Raw genomic sequence first — 23,314 nt, 5'->3', positions numbered from 1 at the left:
ATCAAGAGATCTCTGGTGTGGTGGACTCTCTCCAAAAATCTCCGGCTGGGGGTACCATGGCTTCAAACCCCGAGTGTGTCAGTCACGACAGACACAAGTCAGCAAGGTTGGGGAGGTCATGTCCTAGGAAGATATTTCCAAGGTCGTTGGGAAAGAAAGGACAGCAAGAAGTCATCAAACCACAGAGAGTTGCATGCGGTTTGGGAGGTCTTAACGGCGGCACAACACTTGCTGGAGAACAAGCATGTAAAAGTCTTCTCAGACAATACGACGACTGGAGCCTTCCTTCGACATCAGGGGGGCCCAAGACATTTGGCATTACAAGATCTGGCGGAACAGATCTTCAGATGGGCAGAGAAGTCGGTACTGTCAATCTCGGCTGTACATCTGGAGGGATCCAAGAACCAGTTGGCGGATTTCCTGAGCAGGAAAAAGTGTATCCCCTACAGAGTGGGAACTGAACAGCGAAGTATTCAGGGGTCTTTGTCATCGTTGGGGGAAACCGACGGTGGATCTATTTGCTACAAAGCAAAACGCAAAGGTCAAAACCTTTTACTCCCTAAACCCCTGGGAAAGCCCAGCTGCGATCGATGCCCTGTTACAACCCTGGAACAACGGTTTTCTGTATGCGTTTCCGCCTCTGGCAATGATTCCAAGAACATTCAGGAAAATCTGCGAGGACGGGGCCAAAGTCATTCTCATAGCTCCTCACTGGCCGAAACGAAGTTGGTTTCCGTTGTTAAAAAAATTATCAGTGGAAGAACCCCTCCTGTTACCAGAAAGAGAGGATCTTCTTCTACAGGGTCCAGTTCTACACCAGAACCCAGGAGCACTTCAGTTGGCAGCCTGGATCCTGAACGGAAGGTCTTGAGGGCAAAAGGTCTTTCAGATGACGTCATTTCTACCCTTCAAGCCAGCAGAAAGCCGGTGACATCTGCTATCTACACAAAAATATGGAAACGATTTTGTGGATTCTGCGGGGAGATGACAGTTGATACTGACCATCCAGATATCCCAAAAATTCTTGACTTCTTGCAGTCAGGATTTCAAAAAGGTCTTAGACCAAGTACATTAAGAGTCCAGATAGCGGCCCTGAGTGTATTTTTTGATTTTTCTCTATCTACCCACCCCTGGATTAGTCGATTCTCTAGAGCAGTCCAGAGGCTAAGGCCATTAATTAGGAAATCAGTCCCGCCGTGGGATCTTAATCTGGTCCTGAATTTTCTGTGTGATCAGTCCTGGGATATAACTGGAGACATAGATATTAACAAACTCTCTCTTAAAACCGCGTTTTTAGTTGCGATCACATCGGCAAAAAGATTGGGGGAACTACAGGCTCTTTCGGTACAGAACCCGTATTTACAGATCTTTGAGGATAAAATAGTACTAAGGCTTGATCCGGCCTTTCTCCCTAAGGTCGTCTCAGATACTAATATGAATCAGGAGATTGTTTTACCATCATTTTGCCAATTCCCTAAAAACCAAAAAGAAAGATTTTACCATAACCTTGATGTAAGAGAGTCAGTACTCAGGTACCTTGATTTATCTAGACCCTGGAGACGGGACAATAACTTGTTCGTTCAGTTCAGGGGTCCAAATAAGGGGAAAAAAGCGTCTAAAGCGACTATCGCACGGTGGATAAAATCTACAATTAATTTAGCCTACAAAGCTAAAGGTCTGAATTCCCCAGTTAATCTTAAGGCCCACTCATCTAGGGCCATGGCCACATCATGGGTGGAGAAAGGGGGGGCTACGGCAGACCAGATCTGTAGAGCTGTATCATGGTCTAATCTTAGTACCTTTTCTAAAAACTATAAGTTAGATGTAGTTTCGCCTCAGTTGGCCTTTGGTAGAAAGGTTCTTCAAGCAGTGGTCCCACCCTAAATACCATTCTCCTTTGGTATTTCTCCAGTGTGCTGTCAGGTGGTGACCCGGAAAACAGTAATTAGACTTACTGGTAATTGTATTTCCAGGAATCCATCCTGACAGCACTGTTAGTTCCCTCCCTATTGTTTGATCTTTATACTTATGTGATGTAACATTTGTATGATTGATTATGTTCTTGGAATAAAACTTGTTTTTTTTGCATCCATCCAGATGTGTTACTTTGGAAAAACACTGAAGGGTGGTAGGGGGAGGGTCCTTTTAACCTCTCGTGTTTCCTGTCCCATCATGGATAAGAAGGACGTCCTCCAGTGTGCTGTCAGGATGGATTCCTGGAAATACAATTACCAGTAAGTCTAATTACTGTTTTTGATGTCACCCCACAAGTGTTCTATCGAATTAAGGTCCAGGGATTGGGCTGGACACTCCATAACCTCAATTTTGTTGGTCTGGAACCAAGATTTTGCTCTTTTACTGGTGTGTTTAGGGTCGTTGTCTTGTTCAAACACCCATTTCAAGGGCATTTCCTCTTCAGCATAAGGCAATGTGACCTCTTCAAGTATTTTAACCCCTTAACCCCCAAACGTGGTTTGCACGTTAATGACCGGCTAATTTTTACAATTCTGACCACTGTCCCTTTATGAGGTTATAACTCTGGAACGCTTCAACGGATCTTGATGATTTTGACATTTTCTCGTGACATATTGTACTGCATGATAGTGGTAAAATTTCTTTGATATTACTGGCGTTTATTTGTGAAAAAAACGGAAATTCGGCAAAAATTTTGAAAATTTCACAATTTTCCAACTTTTAATTTTTATACCCTTAAGTCACAGAGATATGTCACACAAAATACATAATAAGTAACATTTCCCACATGTTCCCGACAAAGGGGTATGCCTTGTCACTGGCTGTTGGGTTCACACGAATTGGCCAATTTGTGCGCTAAGTACATTCATTTTTTAACATGCTTTCTACAGCAGTAATGCAGTTCCAATTTCACATATTCAGTTTTTACATAATATAGCGTTTCAGAGTGCAGATTTCATTTGTTATATAGAATAGCTCTCTTAGCTTGCACCTGTTCACACTTGTTTTTTTCTTTGGTCTTGGCCATGGTGGAGAGGTTTGAGTGTGAATAACTGTGTACAGGAGTCGTTTATACAGGTAACAAGTTCAAACAGGTACAATTAGTGCAGGTAATGAGTGCAGAGTAAAAGGGGCTTCTTAGGCTACTTTCACATTTTTGACGGTAGTCGGTCGTCACAAAGCACCGATGGACGTTTGTGAAATAGTGTATATCGTGAGCAGCGAACGCAGTTTTTCAACGGGTCCACCGTCCAGTCTAAAGTCCCCGGGGAGGAAAGAGAGAGAGCAAGATTTCCTGCCGGGCATGCGCAGTCGGAAACACAGGATACAACGTACAGAAAAACATTCCCTTCAGCGTTTTTTTTGCAAAAGACGGGCTGTCATGTTTTGTCCTCCGTGCACTGGATCCTGCAAAATGTGAGTCCATATGTCGCTAATACAAGTCTATGGGAAAATGCAGGATCCTGCATTTTCAAAAATCAACGTATTGCGACGGGAGCAGAAAGACGGAAATGTGAAAGTAGCCTTAAAGAAAAACTAACAGGTCTGTGAGAACCAGCATTTTTGCTGGCTGGTAGGTGATCAAATACTTGTTTCATGCAGATTAAACATGTAAAATCATACAAAGTGAGTTTCTGTTTTATATTTTTAGATTCTGTCTTTTACAGTTGGTGTACCTACAATAAAAATTACAGACCTCTCCATTCTTTGTAGGTGGGAAAACTTACAAAATCGTCAGTGTATCAAATACTTATTTTCCCTACTGTACTTTTCTCGGATTAATTTGATCTATCCCGTATATTTCTCTACACCTTATTGAATGTATGATATTAATCATCTATAGCAGATTTTCTTCACATGCCTGGTTTATGCATTTGCTTGAGATTGTTGCTTACATACCAGTTGTAATATCGTATGTCTTGTTTGGTGCGTGTTTTTCCGTGATGATACCACCCCTTACTATTTATTTTTTATGTTACTTGAAACAATAAAGTTATCATTTTATACAATTGCAATCGCTTTTGTAGGTTTTGTAATTGCAGTATTTTGACTGCAATACTTATTAGTTCACATTGGCCCACTAGCTAGCTGCCAACTGTTAGAGGTTATATAAAACAGCCATATCACTGCAAAAAGAATAGTTAACATGCCCGTGATACAAACTTTATTAAAAGAAAAATTTGGATACTGTGGAGTATGTGCAGTTGCTAGACACTGCGCTGTTGCTTCTGCCTTGTCTAGGTCCCAAGTATTGCTGTGCTTCTACCTTACCCCTACATCCGATTTCCTATGTGCTAGTCCATGCCAAATTACAATTGTAACCCGGCGTACAACTCTGAGGTCATCATCTCCCGTCTTTTACTGCAAGCTCATGCAGTTGTGCACCGCTACTATGTGCACTTCCTCCCTGTCTGTGCTACAGCCATGTGCCTAGTTGTTGTCTACCGAGCAGATCATGAGTTCTGTCCACAGATCCAGCTCTACTAAAACCACATGCCATCTACCAACTCATCTCTAATCATTCATAGCAATGTTTGCTCATTCAACTCTGCTGCAGCAAGGTACCTGTGTGCACACTGCAATTGGAAGAGTCAAGATGTTTCCCCAATATCTATTTCGCTCCTGCAGTAAACTTTGTATTATTGTTGTACATGTATTGCTTCTGCTAGGTATATTGTTCTCTCTTATTGGATTTACTTAAATCGAAAGAATCTGCTTCACCTTTGGGTGCCTATTCCACTCTTGTTTTCATCTAAAAAGTGAAGAGCAGTAGCTTCTATTTTGGGTTCCCTTCATAGAATGATGACAGCTACATGGTTATCAGCAGGATGCACTCCCTTATCATACTGTATAAACTCTGCCCTTCCCTTTTCCATATGCTTCATGCTTTCTTCATACCCAGGAGTGGTACAAAGCTCAGGTAAGAATTGAATTATTATAAATATATTGTTATTTAATATATTCTTATTCCATTGGAATTTTTTTTTTTTTACAAATATACTGTTTGCTTAGAAAAGGAACACAAATTTAACTTAATTCATTCTTTTTTAGATTCGTGTACAATCGGTGACAGTCATGATTTTCCTGCTTGTGATGGCAAGGTTTATGGTAGCTGGAGCCTTCTGTCATGTTAAATGTGACTGTTCAAAGAAAGATCTTCTGTATTGTAAGGATAAATCCATTACTGACATTGCTAAGTTAGCCATTCCTCACAACTTTACATTTGTACATATAAGTGACACTCAAGCTATGGAAGTGACTGATGACAGTTTCCGACAAATGCCGATTACTTTACGACTCTCCTTGGAAAGTAACCGTCTCTCCACAATAACACCAGGAGCTTTTCAAGACTTTCCACTACTGAAGTCACTCAAGCTTTCAAACAATGCTTTACACTCTCTACCTTCTGGAGTATTCCATACATTAATTGATCTAGAACAGTTGTTCTTGGATAGAAATTTATTGTTGTACCTCGATCCAGATATATTTGAGAACTTAACAAATCTAACAGAACTGGCCTTAAACAGAAATCGCCTTACAGAGTTGTCTACTGACTTATTAACTCATCAAGTAAATCTAAAAATTCTAAATTTATCTAGAAATAAGTTGTCTAGTTTACCTAAAGATATTTTTAGCTCTCTATATAAATTAACAAGCCTAACACTGTATGAAAACCTTTTGACAGAGATAACACCCTCAATGTTCCAGAATCTCACCGAATTGGTCAAGCTTAGTCTGTATTCCAATCTAATCACAGTAATTGATAAAAATGCTTTTAATCAGGTCCCCAAACTAAGAGAATTGGCCTTGCATAAAAATTGTCTTCCAACACTGGCTGATGGATTATTTCTTTCTGTTAATAAATTGGAATCATTGTCACTTTATGAAAATCCATTAATTCAACTTCCTAATATACTGTTTGGTAAAATGGACTCTCTGAGCTCTCTGTGGCTCTATAACACAACACTTTCAACAATCCCAAATTTTATCTTCAGTAATTTAACGAATTTGGAGATCCTTATCCTCACCAGAAACAGAAATCTTTCTAGCCTTCCATCAGATGCTTTCAGTGGATTACGCAGACTTAAGGGTCTATCTTTGCATACAAATAACATTACTTCTCTTCCTGAAGATCTCTTCCAGGATCTACAAAGTCTACAGAAGCTTTCCATGTACAGTAATAATTTTGGTGATCTCCCAGAGAATCTTTTTAGACCACTTTTAAATCTTCAAACTGTTCATTTAAATAATAGTAAAATAATGACCCTGCCAGGAAAAATTTTCGAGTTGGCACCGACTCTTGAAAAAGCTTATCTTGATGGTAATCCCTGGATGTGTGATTGCAGACTCCAAGAGTTCAAGGTGTGGCTAGCACAGAATGTGGAGAAGGTATACAACACTTCCTCCCTTGTTTGTCACAGTCCTTCAATTCTGGCAGGAATACCCATATTCAAAGCTGAGGAACTGATATGTCCCTATACTACTATGAATAAGGTGGACTACTATATCTCGTCAACTGCTGCTAGTCAATGGCATGGTTTTCCTACTGTGTTACACCCTGACCAGGAGGTGAACTCTACTGTAATAGATCATGCTGTAAGCAAAATAGGTGTTTCTATGTCTGATGCTTCCTTAGACCAGCATCTATATAACAGTACAAGTCCACTGTTACTAAGCAATCTGAATACAACCACTGTAAGAATTTTCTTTGATAATGATTCACATAATATACAGGCTAGAAAGGTTTTTAGATATGATCTCCCATATGGCAAAATCATTTACTTTGTTATTTTGTTCAACTTGTTAATGCAAATATTCTATGTACTTGTAACATGCTTCAGCTTGCTGAAAATTAGGAAACTCTATGAATACTTTCATATTTTTAATCAACCTGTAATATTAGTACGCATGTTAATTCCATTGAGTTCTTTCTCTCCAGGCCAAAATATTTAAGCAGAAAGTGTAATTTTTAAAGAGGACCTTTCATCATCAGTTTAAATATGTACAACTGTCGACAGAACTGAGTAAAACAGTTTTACATTTTAATCGCTCCTCTCCTTTGCAGAGATACTAGCTTTTCCAATTTAGATTATAATTTATGCTAAGGATAAGGGTTCATTACCAGGAATTTTCTTGGGTGCGTGCATTTCTTCCCCTGTTTGACGTTAACCAATCATAAGCAGGCAATAACAAACTGGTGAAAAAAGAATAGGTCCCCACAATAGCTTAGAACAGGAACAGGTTTTTATATGTGAGACATGTAATGACAGACAGTCTAATCCCTTCTCTGATCTCGCTGCAGAGTGATTTACGAGTGCTGTGAGCAAAGCAGAGATTAGTGTTATTACATCCCCTTTTGACTTTTATCTCGGGCAGTCAGAGTGTGGAAAGGGCAGTAGAGCAGAGCTGAACTTTGTCTCATTATAAACACCTCTGTGTCTGCAGCTCTCTTCTAACAGTTCTGTCAGCTCCATTGTATCCACCTCCCCCACACTGACTGCTGTTATATGAAAGCTCAATGTGTAATTTATGTTCTGTTGTGTTCAGTTCTGCAGTATTCCCCCTCCCTCTACACTAACTGTTGTGAGATGAAAGCTCTAATGTATCTCTACTCCTACTCATTTCTGCTATGTTCCCTTTGTAATCACACACAGCTCTGCAGTAATAACAGTGGGATCTGACTGTCGGTCATCACATGTCTTATACAGGAAAAAAGCCTGTTCTAAGCTACGGTGGGTTCATGTTATTTTTCCCCCATCATGTTTCTGCCTGTCTATGATTGGTCAATAGGAAAAAAAGTACATGCCACCAGTGTAGAATCTGGTAACACCCATTTGGACTTAACATAAATAAGAACCTAAGCTTGACAAGTTAATATCTCCGCAACGGCGAGGACAAATTAAAAAATTAAAACTGCATTTTACTTGGCTTTGTAGCCACTATTCCATGATTTGGCCAGTTTACCATGCTCAAACTGCTGAAACATCCTCTTTAAGCAAGTCTTAACATGTAGTGTTAGTAGATTTTGTGAACAATGCTTTGGCTTGTCAAGTGTACGTTTTGATTAAAATAAACTACATGAAAGATGATATCCACTTGTCTGTCTTAAATATTTATTTTAATTTACTCAAGTGTTAAAATTACATCAAAACTATCATTTGCAATGCTTTGTGATGCAGGAATTTTTTTCCTTTTTTTTAATCAGCTAAAACTAGTCCTTTATGGCATGAGTGTCCAGCTACATTTCCACAAGCACATTACACTTTTTGTTTTATGTCTTTGATTTGACAGTTTAGGCTAGTATTGCGGTGTACGAAATATTTAGAACAACTTGGTGTACGATTATCTATTTTTTGGCCGATCGTTATTCTTATATTAATGATTAGTGGTGGGCGAACCCGTGGATGTTCGAGTTCGGCTGAACAGAAAAAAAAAAAGTTTGGTTCAGGTACCAGAACAGTACCCCATTCAGATGAACTTCCATTGTTTGCCACTCTGTCATCTGCAAGACAGTGCGGCAAACACTGCCTTAGGTGCTCACTGAGGTCACCGCAGTTCATTGGCCCGGCTCACACTGAAGTGAGCTGGGAACTCAGCCTCAGTGACCTATAGTTACCGCGATGACTTCATCGCTGTCACTAATGCTCCACTCGCAGCAGCTCATTCTACCATGGTTTTCAACCTGGATGGTCACATCTTGGGACTGTCCAGGTTGAAAACCACTTATTGCAGACATGGATTATAGTGTGCGACAGTATGTCAGACAGGTGAGGGATATGGTTGTTTTTTATTTATTTATTTTTTTACAGGGGACCAGGGCTTCAATGGAATGAACCAAATTAAGTTGCATGCTGTAGTGCTAAAGTATGTTAATATGAAATATATGAAATATGAATATAAATACTGCTTCTGGATACTAGGAAACAAATGAGATGCTTAGCACATAATTTAACCAATTCATGCATGCCCAGCAGCCAACGACAAGGCAGTCTCAAATCTGCTGGGTCTTACATGTCTAGTGTGAATACCACTCTAAGACTTAAGTCTGAATTCCTGGATAGATGTGAATACCTCTCTTCAAAGTCTAATTTTATGGGTAGGCAGGACCCTGTTGCAATTAAAATCCACCACATGCTGGAGGGCGGAGTGCTTGGTCAGAGAGATAATATACAAATGACAAAAGACTGACTGGCATTTCCAGTGAAAGTCAGTATTTTGTCATTCAATGGCATGGGCTGGGCACTAGGTGAGTAATATTGTTTGTTATTTTCAGGGTTTTTTTTACAGGGGACAAGGGCTTCAATGGAATGAGCATAAGGTGAGTATAACTTTGTTTTTTATTTTTAAATAAGATTAAACGGTGTGTATTTTTATTTCAAATAAATGACTATTCTGGATGTGTGTTTATATACAATCTGACTATGGAGTTGGTAATGGAGAGGCGTCTTATAAATGCCTCTCCATTGCTATCTTGTGGGTTTTTTGTCAACGGCCATATAACATCTGATATCAACCTCACAAATATGAAACCAACTTGCCATCACCACATGGCAAGTGGAAAGAGCTGGACAAAGTGCCAGAATTGGCGCATCTAATAGATGCACCTTTTCTGGTGCTGCTGTGAGTTGATACTTTAAGGCTGGGGGAAATATCCATGGCCCCTTTCCAGCCTGAGAATATGAGCCGCCAGCTGTCCCCTTAGCTTGGTTGGTTGTAAAAAATGCGGGAACCTCAAGCCATTTTTAAATAATTTAGTTAAATAATTAAAGGTAATGGGGGGACCCCTCTATTCTTGATAACCAGCCATAATAAAGCTGAGAGTTGCAACTCGCAGCTGTAAGTTTTGCCATACTGGTTATCAGAAATATAGCGGAGCCCATGACTGTTTTTTATTTGGTAATTTATTTATAGAGCAGGCGCTGGCTGATGAATACTCCCAAATGCCGCCGCCTGCTCTCGCTGTTATTAGTGGTACTCCCATCATCTGACACCTGTGACTGGCGGTAAACTTTTTACCTCCGGTCACAGCTGCTGGCTCAAGCTGTCATCTGGGAGCCTGCAGCATTATCAACAGTGGTAATTTTACCGCCGATCGAGCTGTCATGCAGATGACAGTGTGGGAAACACCAGATGTTCAGGGTGCTGAACCTGAACAGTAACATGTACTTCCTGGAGAAGTCTGTGTTCGGGGTCTGTGCCTGAACAGTAAGTGTTTGGTACGGACCCAGAACTTTACTGTTCAGGTTCACCCATCTCTCTTTATGATCAGCTTTAGGTAGTAAGACATATTTATTTATGCATATGTTATGTTTCATCTGTTCCCAAAAAGTAACAGAGAATGTCATTTTCATTCCATAAACGCTTGTTCTCCATCCTAGATGTTTCAATACTATTGCTCTGAACCGGTATGTGCACACGATGCAGATTTAGTGCAGAATTGGTGCAGAACTGCAGGTTTTTCTGCTGCAGAAACGCTGCAGAACTGCACTGTGATTTACAGTACAATGTAAATCAATGTGAAAAAAAAAAGCTGTGCAGAAACGCTGCAGATTTCAAAGAAGTGCACGTCGCTTCTTTTGTGCAGTTCTGCAGCGTTTCTGCGCAGATTTTTCTGCACCATGTGCACAGCTTCTTTTTTTTCACATTGATTTACATTGTACTGCACAGAAACTGCACAGAAACTGCATCAAATCTGCAGATGCAGATTTAGTGCAGAAAATTCTGCACCACATTTTCTACGTGTGCACATAGATTTTGCATGTAATAAGTTAATGTTTTATTGCCAATTTCTTATTTGTGATAAGCTAATGAATATGCCAACTTTCATTTGCCTTTGTTCTGTTTCTTCTAAGGATGTGAGGATGATATTTCTAACTTTGTCTTTAGACCTTTGACAGCATTGGCTTTATCAGCAGGATGCACTTTGTTGCCTTTCTATATAAAGGCAGACCCATAGTTTATTCTTTTTATGACATCTCTCTTTAATGTGGCACAGTGTCTGCACAGGTAGGCTAATTTATATTCTGTAGGTGCATGCACTGCTGTTGTTTTTTTTGTTTTTTTTTAATCTATTTTTTTTTATAATTTACTATTAAATAAGTGTAATACATTTTTATATTTTATGCATTTCATAATTTAATACTAAAGCACAATCTTTATTCATTCTGCTTTCTAGGGTCTTCATGAGTCATGATTTTATTGTTTCTGTTAACCATGCCAAGCTTTGCTGCTGCAGCTACAGTCTGTCCTGATAGATGCAAATGCATTGTGAAAGATTCCGTAGCTTGCGAGGATCAAGCAGTTACAGACATAGCCACTTTCAATATTCCTCATAATTTTACATATGTCCGTGTAAGTGGCACACAAGCTACAGAGTTAACAGAGTCCAGCTTCCAACAAATGCCTTTTACTGTACGCCTGTTCTTACAGAGCAATCAATTTTCTCTAATAAAACCAGGAGCTTTTGAAAAATTTCCTCTGCTGAAAACACTTAGGCTATCGAAAAACAATGTGAGCTCTCTGCCTTCTGGAACCTTTAGTGCATTAATGAACCTAGAACACTTGTACCTGGATGAAAATGCATTATTTTACCTTGATCCATCCATATTTAATACATTGAGCAGATTGGAAATCTTAAACCTGTCTATTAATAAGATCCAAGCTTTGCCTAAAAATATTTTTAAATCCTTGTCTAAATTAACAATTCTCATGCTCAATGATAATCTGTTGGTAGAAATCCTATATTGGATGTTTGATAACCTCATGGAACTGGTTGAACTTCATCTACAGTCAAATGTAATTGAGATTATTGACAAAGCAGCATTTTACCAGCTTCCAAAATTAAAAAAGTTATTACTGCAAAAAAATCATCTAAAAACATTGGCTGACGGATTATCTACGTGTATCAGTTAGAAACATTGTCACTATATGGAAATCCATTAACTGAACTGCCGAATGTGCTGTTTGGTAAAATAGAGAACCTCAGGTCCTTAAGTTTATGGGGCACTTCCCTTTCAACGATACCGAATTTCATTTTTAGCAACTTAACGAATTTGAAAGTTCTTGTCCTAACGAAGAACACAAAACTATACTCTCTTCCAAAAGATACTTTCAGTAGTCTGACCAACCTTGTAGAACTGTATTTACACACCAACAGCTTAAGCTCTCTTCCTGTGGGACTCTTCCAGGATCTACGAAGTCTTGAAATTCTTTCACTGTACAATAATACATTTGATGACCTCCCTGAAAACTTATTGAAACCTCTTCCTAATCTTCAATATATGTATATGAATAATAGCAAAATAACTACTCTTCCAGGAAACTTGTTCAGTGTGTTACCCAAGCTTCAAAGGGTTCATCTTGAGGACAATCCTTGGATGTGTGATTGCAAGCTGAAAGACTTTAAGTCCTGGTTAGAAAACAACACAGAAAAGATTGCGAACCATATGGCACTTCTTTGTATAAACCCTCCGGTGTCGAAGGCTATACCTGTAATGGCAGTAGGAGCAATATTTTGTCCCTCCATAACAATTAAAGGGCAGGAGAGCAGTTCCTATATGCTAACAACATTGTCAAATTCATGGGATAATTTTAGTACATATGACAGGATGACCTCTACTATCACTTCTCCGACGGAACATATTAATGAAATAGACAACTCTGTTACTGAACATACAGCAAACTGGAATAATAGGAATAACAGTGAAAAACCATCTATGAACTGTACTGGAAGAAGGTCATCATGTCATGAGTTACACAGCAAGGTTACAATGTTACACACATGCAGGCTTCCTTATGGCAACATCATTTGCTATCTACTCTATTGTAGTACTACATTGATGCAAATATTTCTTACAATTGTAGAATGCTTTGTCTTAATAAAATTGAGACTATTGTATAAGCAATTTAACATTCCTAGTGAGCCTGTAGAATTAGTGCAGGTCATAGTTCCACAACATTTAAACTCTCCAGAGTAAATGTATAAATTAGACGTTACTAGTATTGATGAGTGAACATGCTTGGATAAGGTGTCCTGGGCATGCTCGTGTGCTAACCGAGTGTCTTCGGCATTCTAAAAAAATATATATTGGAGTCCCAGTGGCTGCATGTCTCGCAGCTGTTCAACATATAGCAAATAGGTAATCCATGCATGTGTTGCAGCTGCCGAACAGCCGCGAGACGTGTGGGCACTTGAACATATTATTCGAGCATGCTGAAGACACTCGGTTAGCACCCAAGCATGAACAGATAACACCTTATCCGTGCACGTTCGCTCATCACTAATTACTACCATTTCTAGGTGGCCTATACTATTATGTGTTGTAAATTCTAATACAATGTTATAAAGTACAATGTTTTTATATTGATAAATTTCATTTTGTAAGCATTTTCGTTCAGATATGAGCCTTGTAGTAAATTGTGTGATATGACTTTCTGACAAAGCTATATGCAAGTGTATCACTGTGTACATATTCATTAGCTAAAAGGTGCCATTAGATGCTTTGATAATGTGCATTTTTATTACCTATTAACATGACACAATAATAATAATCAACATAAATATTTTGAGTCACATATATGTACAATGATAACATCAGTAAGGGAAACGAAAAATCACAAAATAGTAAAATACATGATTAGAGGGTAATAAAGTAAATAAGGATGAATAGGAGATGTATTCCATACTAATTCAGTGTGGTTGATCAGTATGATATTGCAAAAGGTAAAAAATGCTGTGGACAGGTACTGTATGTGCAAAAGTGCAAAATCAATAGTAGGAATCACAAAGGAATATAGATCACTACTTAAATATAAATATATCAATACTCCTCTTAATGCTAGTACTCTGTGGTATTAAATAAAGTGACGTGCTACAAAGTGATGATTAAATTAGTATTCTAAAATAGTAATATTAATGTGCATATAGCAAAAATTATATAACACAGAATAGCATACACATGGATATGCAGTCCCTACTAGGGATGGGCGAACCCGAACTGTAAAGTTCGGGACCGTACCGAACACACGGTCCCGAACATGGGTTTCCAAGGGAAACCCGTGTTACAGTTCGGGTCCAGTTCGGGCTGACATCACCGCACAAACACTGCCGGAAAAAACTGAAGACTGCCGAGTGCCATGAATACTGCCGGCAGTTAATGAGGGGCCCCAGAAGCAGATGCGGCCAGGAGACAACGGGACAGGTGGACGCGTCGCTGAACATGTAAGTATAATTATAATGTTTATTATTAATTTTCTGCTTTTTTTTTACAGCTCCCCCTCCCCATCCCATATATGTAAAGTCCAAGTTCGGGGTTCGGAAACAAGTTCACATAATCTCTGGCCCTGAACTTGAACTTTACAAAAAACTCTGGCTAACCCTCCGATCCCGAACATCGGGGGGTTCGCCCATCACTAGTCCCTAAATGTCAATAGGCATTGAATATGCAAACCCTCACAGCATGCATGCTATAACCGTAAATAATCCTTTTTTAATGTTCTTCTGTGAAGTATATAGAATAATGCACATCCATAGGCAGACTCTATATAGTATGATGCACCCCCATAGGCAGACTCTATGTAGTATAATGCACTCCCCATAGGTAGACTCTATATAGTAAAATGTACTCTCCATAAAAAAAACTAAATAAATGCAATACTCACTCCTGGTTCCCCATTCCTCAGAGCACCCACTCTTCTCAGGACAGCGGGCGCCAAGTAATGACGTCATCGTGACCTTATTCAGTGTCTGCGTCACTCACGTTAGACGCAGAGGGAGAATGATGAGAGAGGGCTTCCTGTCTCATCAGTACTTTTAACTCTATGGGCATCCAGCCCCCCTAGTAGCTGCTCTCCTGGCTTTGATATAAACCAGTATAGTACAACTCCAGTCTTCAAGGGACACCAACAACACATGCTTTCAGGATTTTTTTAGCATTGCACAAGATGTTGGAATCCTCACCTCTGCAGGTGATTTAATTATTACATGTGCATTACCAAGAAAATCCTGAAAACTTGCAATGTTGATGACCCTTTAGGACTGGAGTTGTGCACCCCTGATCTATTCCATTCCATAGTAGCTCTAGCAGTATGTTTTTGTCCTGCTGAAAGGTGAATCTACGACCCAGTGTCATGCCATAAGAAGCTTCTAACAGTTTTTTTTCCCCAGGATTGCCCTGTATTTAGCTCCATCTATGTTCCATCAACTCTGACCAGCTTCCTTGTCTGTGCTGAAGGAAAGCATCGTCACAGCATGATGCTGCTACCACCAAGTTTAATGGCAGGAATGGTGTTTTCAGAGTGATTTGCAGTAATTAATTTGCTGCCATGCATAGCGTTTTGCGTTTAACGCAAAAAGTTCTACTTTGGTCTCATCTGGTCAGAGCACTTTCTTCCATATGCTAGTTGTGTCCCGTACATGACATTTAGCAAATTGCAAACGGGACTTCTTATGACTTTCTTTCAAAATAGCTTTCTTCTTGTCACTCTTCTCTAAAGGCCAGATTTGTGGAATGTTCAACTAATAGTTGTCCTGTGGACCGATTCTACCACCTGAGCTATGTATCTCTGCAGCTTCTCCAGAGTGACCATGGGCCTCCTGGCTGCTTTTCTAATTAGTGCTCTCCTTCTTCGGGATGTCAGTTTAGATGGACAACCATGTATTAGCAGGTTTGTAGTTGTCATACTCCTTTCATTTTTGGATGATTGATTGAACAGTGCTCAGTGAGATGTTCAGAACTTGGGCTATCTTTTTTATAACTTAATCCTGCTTTTCTCGTCTCTACAACTTTATCTCTGACCTGTCTTGTGTGTTCCTTGAATTCCATGATGCTTTTGATCCCTAATGCTCTCAAACAAACCTCTGAGGCCTTCACGGAACATGCAGAATTTGTCTTTTTTTATCAAATTTTATCTAATTTTTATCTTTTCTTATTCTAATCCAACCTTTTGACAATAGTTTTTTTTTAATAGTGAAAAATCGGTCCAGTAAGACAGAAAGAGGTCCAATTTCTTTGTAATAAGGTATTTGCACAATGTAGTTCTTACTGTGCATGGGAGAACAGGTCATCCCTAAAAATGTGTAATTATAAACTTCTGTTCCTCCATAACTCATGCTCCAGCATCTTAAAAGCTTTCTTGTAAGAATAAACATGTCTACTTGATTCTGAGACTGAAAGAAAGATGACTATTTTATATAGTAAGTAGATTTTTGATAATTGGGGGTTGTATATCAGCTCGTAACTGTCAAACCTCAGAAATGTCAAATGTCAGGCAAGAAAAAGTCGGCAGGGACCCACCCCTCGTGACTTGTCATCTCATAGTTTGGTTCCCAGTTCCCTGTACAAACTGTTTCAGAATAAATCATACATATTTATTTTACTGGAGCCTGCTGCCTATAGTCCAGTCAACATCAATCTACTTACCTTTAAAGTGGACCTATGACTAGAGATGAGTAAACATGTTCAGAAAAGGTTTGCCAATCTCAAATTCGGCACGAACATAGCCATTCGGATTTGTGTTCGCTTTCACAAGCATTTTTACTCAAAGTCGGCAAAAGTCGGTCACAGTTCGGTAAATCATCGCATTTCCAATAATGGTTTTGTATGACTTTGGCTAGAATAATCGTGCTGTATGATGAGTGGGAGGGACAAGCTGATGCATTTGATGAGGGGAGGGTGTGTGGAGAGGTTAAAGGAACATCTAAAGAGATTACACGAGCGGCTTTTTTTTCACTTAACTTTATGTGTATTGATTCCGGCAACCAATCAGGGCCCAGAAACCATCTACAACATCATGACACAAGGTCTTCTGTGATTGGTTGCCGAAGTCACATGTCCCTGGCCATATAAAAAGTGGACATTTGCTCAGTGTCACAGTGCAGAGAGGTTGCTGTTGTGCTAGTGCTTCTGAACGTAAACTGGTCCTGTGTGAAGTAGATTGTGGGGAAAAAATGTGTTGCAATCTCCAGAAGCCCTATTTGCTACTCCAAATCATTTGTTCTAAAATTGTGTATCAGTGGCAAAACAGAAGGCCAGATTTCAACTTAAAAATTGTTAAGCTTAGTATACTGGTGCAGGCACGAGGCCCAATTAACTACTCCAAATAATTTTTGCTAAAACTGTGTTTCTGTGGCAAAACACAAGGCCAAATTTCCACTTAAAAATTGTTAGACCTAATATAGTTGTGCAACCACGAGGCCCAATTAGCTGCTCCAATTCGTTTGTGCTAAAACTGTATTTCAGTGGCAAATCAGAAGGCCGGATTTCCACTTAAAAATAGTTAGGTATAACAGTGTGGTTCAGCCACACTATCTAAGAAAATAAATAGTGATTTTTCATTTAGTGACAGGTGACTGACAGATGCAGGCCTAATGTTGTGAAAAGGGGAAGACTACTTACAACATGAATGGAAAAAGACGAGGTTGTTGTGGAAGGGGGAATAGACTTGGTGTTCGATGTGTACATGGGTTAGGTGTTAATGTGAATGAAAGCTCAACTGAACAAACACTGTCTCGTCCTATTCAAAGACCACTGACAACATCTGTTACTGGCCGGCCTTCTCGACTCCCTTTCTTTGGCAGCCGCACAGCGGTATGCCTTGTAGATGAGGCTCAGAAAGAGCATGTGCTCCAGTGGATGGCAAGCACTGCATCAAGTGGCCTCTTCTCTTCCTCCACCTTGACATCGCACACAGTACAACCCTCAGAGGTGGCACCTCAATGACCCTGGTTTCCCCCCACGTCAAACATTTCCAAACGCTGACTATGGGGAACCTCAGATGGGCAATTCTGAATTGCTGTTCACACATTGTATTCCATGGGCATCAGAGGTCTGCTCCAAAGAATCAGAATCCAGAGAAGGAAAGCATTTGCACCAATGCCCACATTTTTTCATGTTGTATCCGGGGCCGGACTAAGTAGGATGCAAGCAGAATCCAGACCCTCATCACCAGATGTTAACCACCAAGGGTGGAGGTGTTTCTATGAGACTCAGATGCCAGAGGTGCACATGGACTGTACTGTGGCGCCAGGGTAGGAAGTGGTGGAGGGTGATTTTCAGGATAAGGAGTGTGAGAACAGAAAAGATGACGATGAGGTTGTAGATCCCACTTGGTCTGAACTCAGAGGTACACGGCTGAGTAGCTCAGCAGAGTAGGTGGGGGAAGAGGAAGATGAAGAGGTTACATTGAAGCTTCTCACACAGACATGAAAGTGATGCAACCACGACAAGCACTGCATCCTCAGCCCCAACTCTGTGGCCAGCACCGGTTGCGAGTATGCAGTTCACAGGGGAGGCAAGGATTGCCTAGTCTGGGCATTTTTTGAGACCGCAAAGGATGACCCAACACATGCTATCTGTCAAATTTGTAAAAAAAAAAAAAACTTCAGTGGAGTAAAAAATAGCAATAATTTGACAACTACATGCCTGGCCCGACACATGCCTTAGTGTGGGAATCTCACTAAGCTAAAATGCAGACTAATGGTCTATGCCACCCCATCAACTCCATCTACTGCTTCTTGCTCCATCACCATTCCAAGTCTTCACACATAGATCTCTGGCAGCAGAAACTACAATTGTTTACCCACCACAGTCGGGGTGAGTGACAGCCGGTCAGCTGTTATGGAAGTAGACATAATGCTGCTTTTGTGTCACCTAGCACAACACCTCTTTCTCAATCCACCATAGCATCTCTGCCTGCACCTCACTCATAGTCCAGCAGTTTGTTCTGGTCTCTACTCCGCCCACTCTCAGCACAACAGCCAGCTCTCGGTAGCACAGTTGTGGTCACGTAAAAGAATGCTTACTCCTACACATGGCAAATCTAAGAGTTTGAACTCCACCATCTCCTATCTGTTGGCCACGGAAATGCTGCCTTTGTGCCTGGTGGATATAGACTTTTTCCGAAAGTTTATGGCTGTTGCAGTTACCCAGTCACCATAACTTCTCTAAGTAAGGTGTGCCTGCGCTACACCAGCATGTCACCGACAACATCACCCATTCCCTGAAAAAATCTATGTCTGCCAGGGTGCATTTAACCACTGACACCTGGACGAGCAAACATGTGCAGAGGCCTTACATCTCACTGACTGGGCACTGGGTGATTCTGGTGGCTGTGAGGGCAGGCAGTCAAAGGGCTGCTCCATAAGTCTTTGAATCCTCAATGCTTGTGGGACAAACCTCTGTATCTAACACTTCCTCCACTGCTTCTGCCTCCACCTCTAGGGCCTCCACCTGTGACCTCAACCTCTCCCTTAAAGGGAACCTGTCACCCTCAATATCGAAGGTGAGCTAAGCCCACCAGAATCAGGGGCTTACCTACAGCATTCTGGAATGCTGTAGATAAGCCCCCGATGTATCCTAAAAGATGAGAAAGAGGTTAGATTATACTCACCCAGGGGTGTTCCTGCTGCAGTCCGGTCCGATGGGTGTTGCGGTCCGGTACCTTCTATCTTCATCAGATGATGACGTCCTCTTCTTGTCTTCACGCTGCGGCTTCGGCGCAGGCGTACTTTGTCTGCCCTGTTGAGGGCAGAGCAAAGTACTGCAGTGCGCAGGCGCCGAGCCTCTCTGACCTTTTTGCGGCACCTGCGCGCTGCAGTACTTTGCTCTGCCCTCAAAGGGCAGACAAAGTATGCCTGCGCCGGAGCTGCAGCGTGAAGACAAGAGGACGTCATCATTTGAAGTTGGGAGGCCGCGGAACGGACTGCGACGCCTATCATACCAGAACTGCCCTTGGGTGAGTATAATCTAACCTCTTTTTCTCATCTTTTAGGATACATCGGGGGCTTATTTACAGCATTCCAGAATGCTGTAGATAAGACCCTGATGCTGGTGGGCTTAGCTCACCTTCGATTTTGGGGGTGACAGGTTCCCTTTAATCAGACATGTGTACTAACAATGCATAGTATCTCCCCCATTTCTGTACTGCACAGCCATGGCTCACCGCAATCAGGCAGTGTTTAAATTAATATGCCTTGGAGATCGCAGTGACACAACTCAAGAGCAATGGCTTTCTCTGCTAAACCTGGAGCCAAGGAAGGCCGTATGCGATAACGGTGCAAACCTGGTGGCAGCCCTATGCCGTTGCAACCTCACACATGTGACTTGCATGTCCTCAACCTGTTGGTTCAGCAATTTCTACCCCACTATCCCAGCCTAGATGCGCCTGCTACAGAAAGCACTGTCTTTGTGGGCTCACTTCTGATGATCTCACCCCACAGGTCATCGACTTGCATCGCTACAGAGGTCTTTCAGCCTACCATTTAACTGTTTTATTAGCTATGTTCCAACACGGTAGAGTTCCACTCTGCACATGTTGCAGCGGCTGGAGCAGTTTGTCCTTCTGCAAAGCCTGGGCCAATGCAGTCTGGATGTGGTGCAAATCACACTTGCGGAGTGGGCACAGGTGTAGAACCTCTGCACCCTTTTGCACAGTTTTGAAATGGCTACTAAGGTGGTTAGTGCTGATGATGCCATAATCAGCATCACTCTTCTGGTCATCTACATGCTGGAGCACACTTTGAATAGTCTGCATGAAGAGGTGATGGTCACAGAGGAAGTGTTGGAAGCAGAGGAGGATGCATAAGGGATAACAATATCTCAAGTTTCCGGACTGTCGTCGCACAGGCGGGGCCATGGGAGGGTGGCTTACAATGATCAAGAGGGTTCATGGTACCAGACAAACTGTTTGTTAAGATGCAGGAACAAATTGAGGAGGATGAGGTGATGGACTGTTGTGAATTCCGTTCTCGGGCTCCCTCCTGTGGTCGTGAATGGTACTTTGGTGAGTTCTGTCCTTGGACACCCTCTGGTGGCTTTGAGTGGAACTGCTGATCTTTGAGGTTGGCTTTCTCAGCTGCCCTCGTTTATTGCTTCTGCTCGCTTCCCTATTTAACTCTGCCCAGGTCGTTAGTCCATGCCAGCTGTCAATGTCTCAGTACTGGTTCAGATCTCTCTTGGAATTCTCAGATGACCTGACTACTCCAGCAGAAGCTAAGTCCTTGCTAATCATTTGCTGTTCATTGGTTTTTTGAATATATTTTTCAGTACATGTTATGTTTCAGTCCAGCCTGCTATTATGATATTTCCTTGCTAGCTGGAAGCTCTGGGGGTGCGGAGCTGCACCTCCACACCATGAGTCGGTGTGGAGGTCTTTTTGCACACTCTGCGTGGTTTTTGTAGTTTTTTATACTGACCGCATAGTTCCCTTTCCTATCCTCTGTCTTTCTAGAGAAGATTCGGCCTCCTTTGCTAAAATCTGTTTCATTCCTGTGTTTGTCACTTCCCTCTTAACTCACAGTTAATATTTGTGGGGGGCTACCTTACTTTGGGGAATTTCTCTGAGGCAAGGTAGGCTATTATTTCTATCTTTAGGGGTAGTTAGCTCTTAGGCTGTGAAGAGGCGTCTAGGGAGAGTTAGGTACGCTCCACGGCTATTTCTAGTGTGTGTGATAGGATTAGGGATTGCGGTCAGTAGAGTTACAACTCCCTCAGAGCTTGTCCCAGGTTTTCTGTTTTAACCATCAGGTCACTTCGGGTGCTCCTAACCACTAGGTCATAACAGTACAGCTGGCCAACAAAGTGTTAATGCATCTCAAAAGAGGGATAAGAGAAGTTCTGAGTCAATTTTTTTTTCTTTGCAGCCTGTTTTGTCTTTCTTTTCCCCTTAACCTCTGGGTGGTTCAGGACTCAGGTGTAGATATGGATATTCAAGGTTTGTCCTCTTGTGTGGATCAACTCACTGATAGGGTACAGAGTATTCAAAATTATGTAGTTCAGAATCCGATGTTAGAGCCTAGAATTCCAATTCCTGATTTGTTTTCTCGGGATAGATGTAAATTTTTGAATTTCAAAAATAATTGCAGACTGTTTCTTGCTCTGAAACCCCGCTCCTCTGGTGATCCCATTCAGCAAGTAAAGATTATTGTTTCTTTGTTGCGTGGTGACCCGCAAGACTGGGCATTCTCCCTTGAGCCAGGAAATCCTGCATTGCTTAATGTGGATGCATTTTTTCTAGCGCTTGGATTGCTTTATGACTAACCTAATTCTGTGGATCAGGCAGAAAAGATCTTGCTGACTCTATGTCAGGGTCAGGATGAGGCAGAAGTATATTGCCAGAAGTTTAGAAAGTGGTCTGTGCTTACTCAATGGAATGAGTGTGCCCTGGCAGCAATTTTCAGAAAGGGTCTTTCGGAAGCCCTTAAGGATGTTATGGTGGGGTTCCCCACGCCTGCTGGTCTGAATGAGTCAATGTCTTTGGCCATTCAGGTTGATCGGCGTTTGCGCGAGCGCAAAGTTGTGCACCATTTGGCGGTGTCCTCTGAGCGGAGGCCTGAGCCTATGCAATGTGATAGGACTTTGACCAGAGCTGAACGGCAAGAACACAGACGTCAGAATGGGCTGTGTTTTTACTGTGGTGACTCCTCTCATGCTATCTCTGATTGTCCTAAGCGCACTAAGAGGTTCGCTAGGTCTGTCACCATTAGTACTTTGCAGCCTAAATTTCTCTTATCTGTTACCCTGATTTGCTCACTGTCGTCCTACTCTGTTATGGCATTTGTGGATTCAGGCGCTGCCCTGAACTTGATGGACTTGGAGTTTGACAGGCGCTGTGGTTTTTCCTTGGAGCCTTTGCAGAGTCCTATTCCCTTAAGGGGGATTGATGCTACGCCATTGGCCAAGAATAAACCTCAGTACTGGACTCAGCTGACCATGTGCATGGCTCCCGCACATCAGGAAAATATCCGCTTTTTGGTGTTGCATAATTTGCATGATGTTGTCGTGTTGGGTTTGCCTTGGTTACAGGTTCATAATCCAGTACTGGATTGGAAATCAATGTCTGTGTCTAGTTGGGGTTGTCAAGGGATACATGGTGATGTTCCTTTGATGTCAATTTCTTCTTCCACTCCTTCTGAAGTCCCTGAGTTTTTGTCGGATTACCAGGATGTATTTGATGAGCCCAAGTCCAGTGCCCTACCTCCTCATAGGGACTGTGATTGCGCTATTAATTTGATTCCTGGTAGTAAGTTCTCTAAGGGCCGACTGTTCAATTTATCTGTGCCAGAACATGCCGCTATGCGGAGTTATGTAAAGGAGTCCTTGGAGAAAGGGCATATTCGCCCGTCTTCGTCGCCGTTGGGAGCAGGGTTCTTTTTTGTGGCCAAGAAGGATGGCTCTCTGAGACCCTGTATAGATTACCGCCTTCTCAATAAAATCACGGTCAAATTTCAGTACCCTTTGCCTCTGTTGTCTGATTTGTTTGCTCGGATTAAGGGGGCTAGTTGGTTTACCAAGATTGACCTTCAAGGGGCGTATAATCTTGTGCGTATTAAACAGGGCGATGA

The 23,314-nt window shown here is 41.5% G+C and overlaps 1 protein-coding gene and 1 pseudogene across 1 annotated transcript; both read left to right on the top strand.

Annotated features, from left to right (window-relative positions):
- Nucleotides 1-4,866: 4,866 nt before the first annotated feature.
- On the top strand, nt 4,867-7,998 carry LOC143810000 (uncharacterized). Its single transcript, XM_077292927.1, has 2 exons — nt 4,867-4,894; nt 5,026-7,998. Exon 2 carries the CDS (start codon nt 5,050-5,052, stop codon nt 6,925-6,927), a length of 1,878 nt encoding a protein of 625 aa, XP_077149042.1. The 5' UTR covers nt 4,867-4,894; nt 5,026-5,049; the 3' UTR covers nt 6,928-7,998.
- Nucleotides 7,999-10,970: 2,972 nt separating this feature from the next.
- Nucleotides 10,971-13,731, top strand: LOC143808085 (uncharacterized; annotated as a pseudogene).
- The last annotated feature ends 9,583 nt before the right edge of the window (nt 13,732-23,314 follow it).

The sequence above is a fragment of the Ranitomeya variabilis genome, chromosome 2 (assembly GCF_051348905.1).
Source record: "Ranitomeya variabilis isolate aRanVar5 chromosome 2, aRanVar5.hap1, whole genome shotgun sequence".
NCBI classification, from domain to species: domain Eukaryota; kingdom Metazoa; phylum Chordata; class Amphibia; order Anura; family Dendrobatidae; genus Ranitomeya; species Ranitomeya variabilis.
This window is presented reverse-complemented; position numbering and strand designations above follow the sequence as displayed.

Excerpts from the sequence above, each read along its gene's own strand:
- LOC143810000 (XM_077292927.1), top strand. The coding sequence starts at position 5,050 with ATGATTTTCCTGCTTGTGATGGCAAGGTTTATGGTAGCTGGAGCCTTC.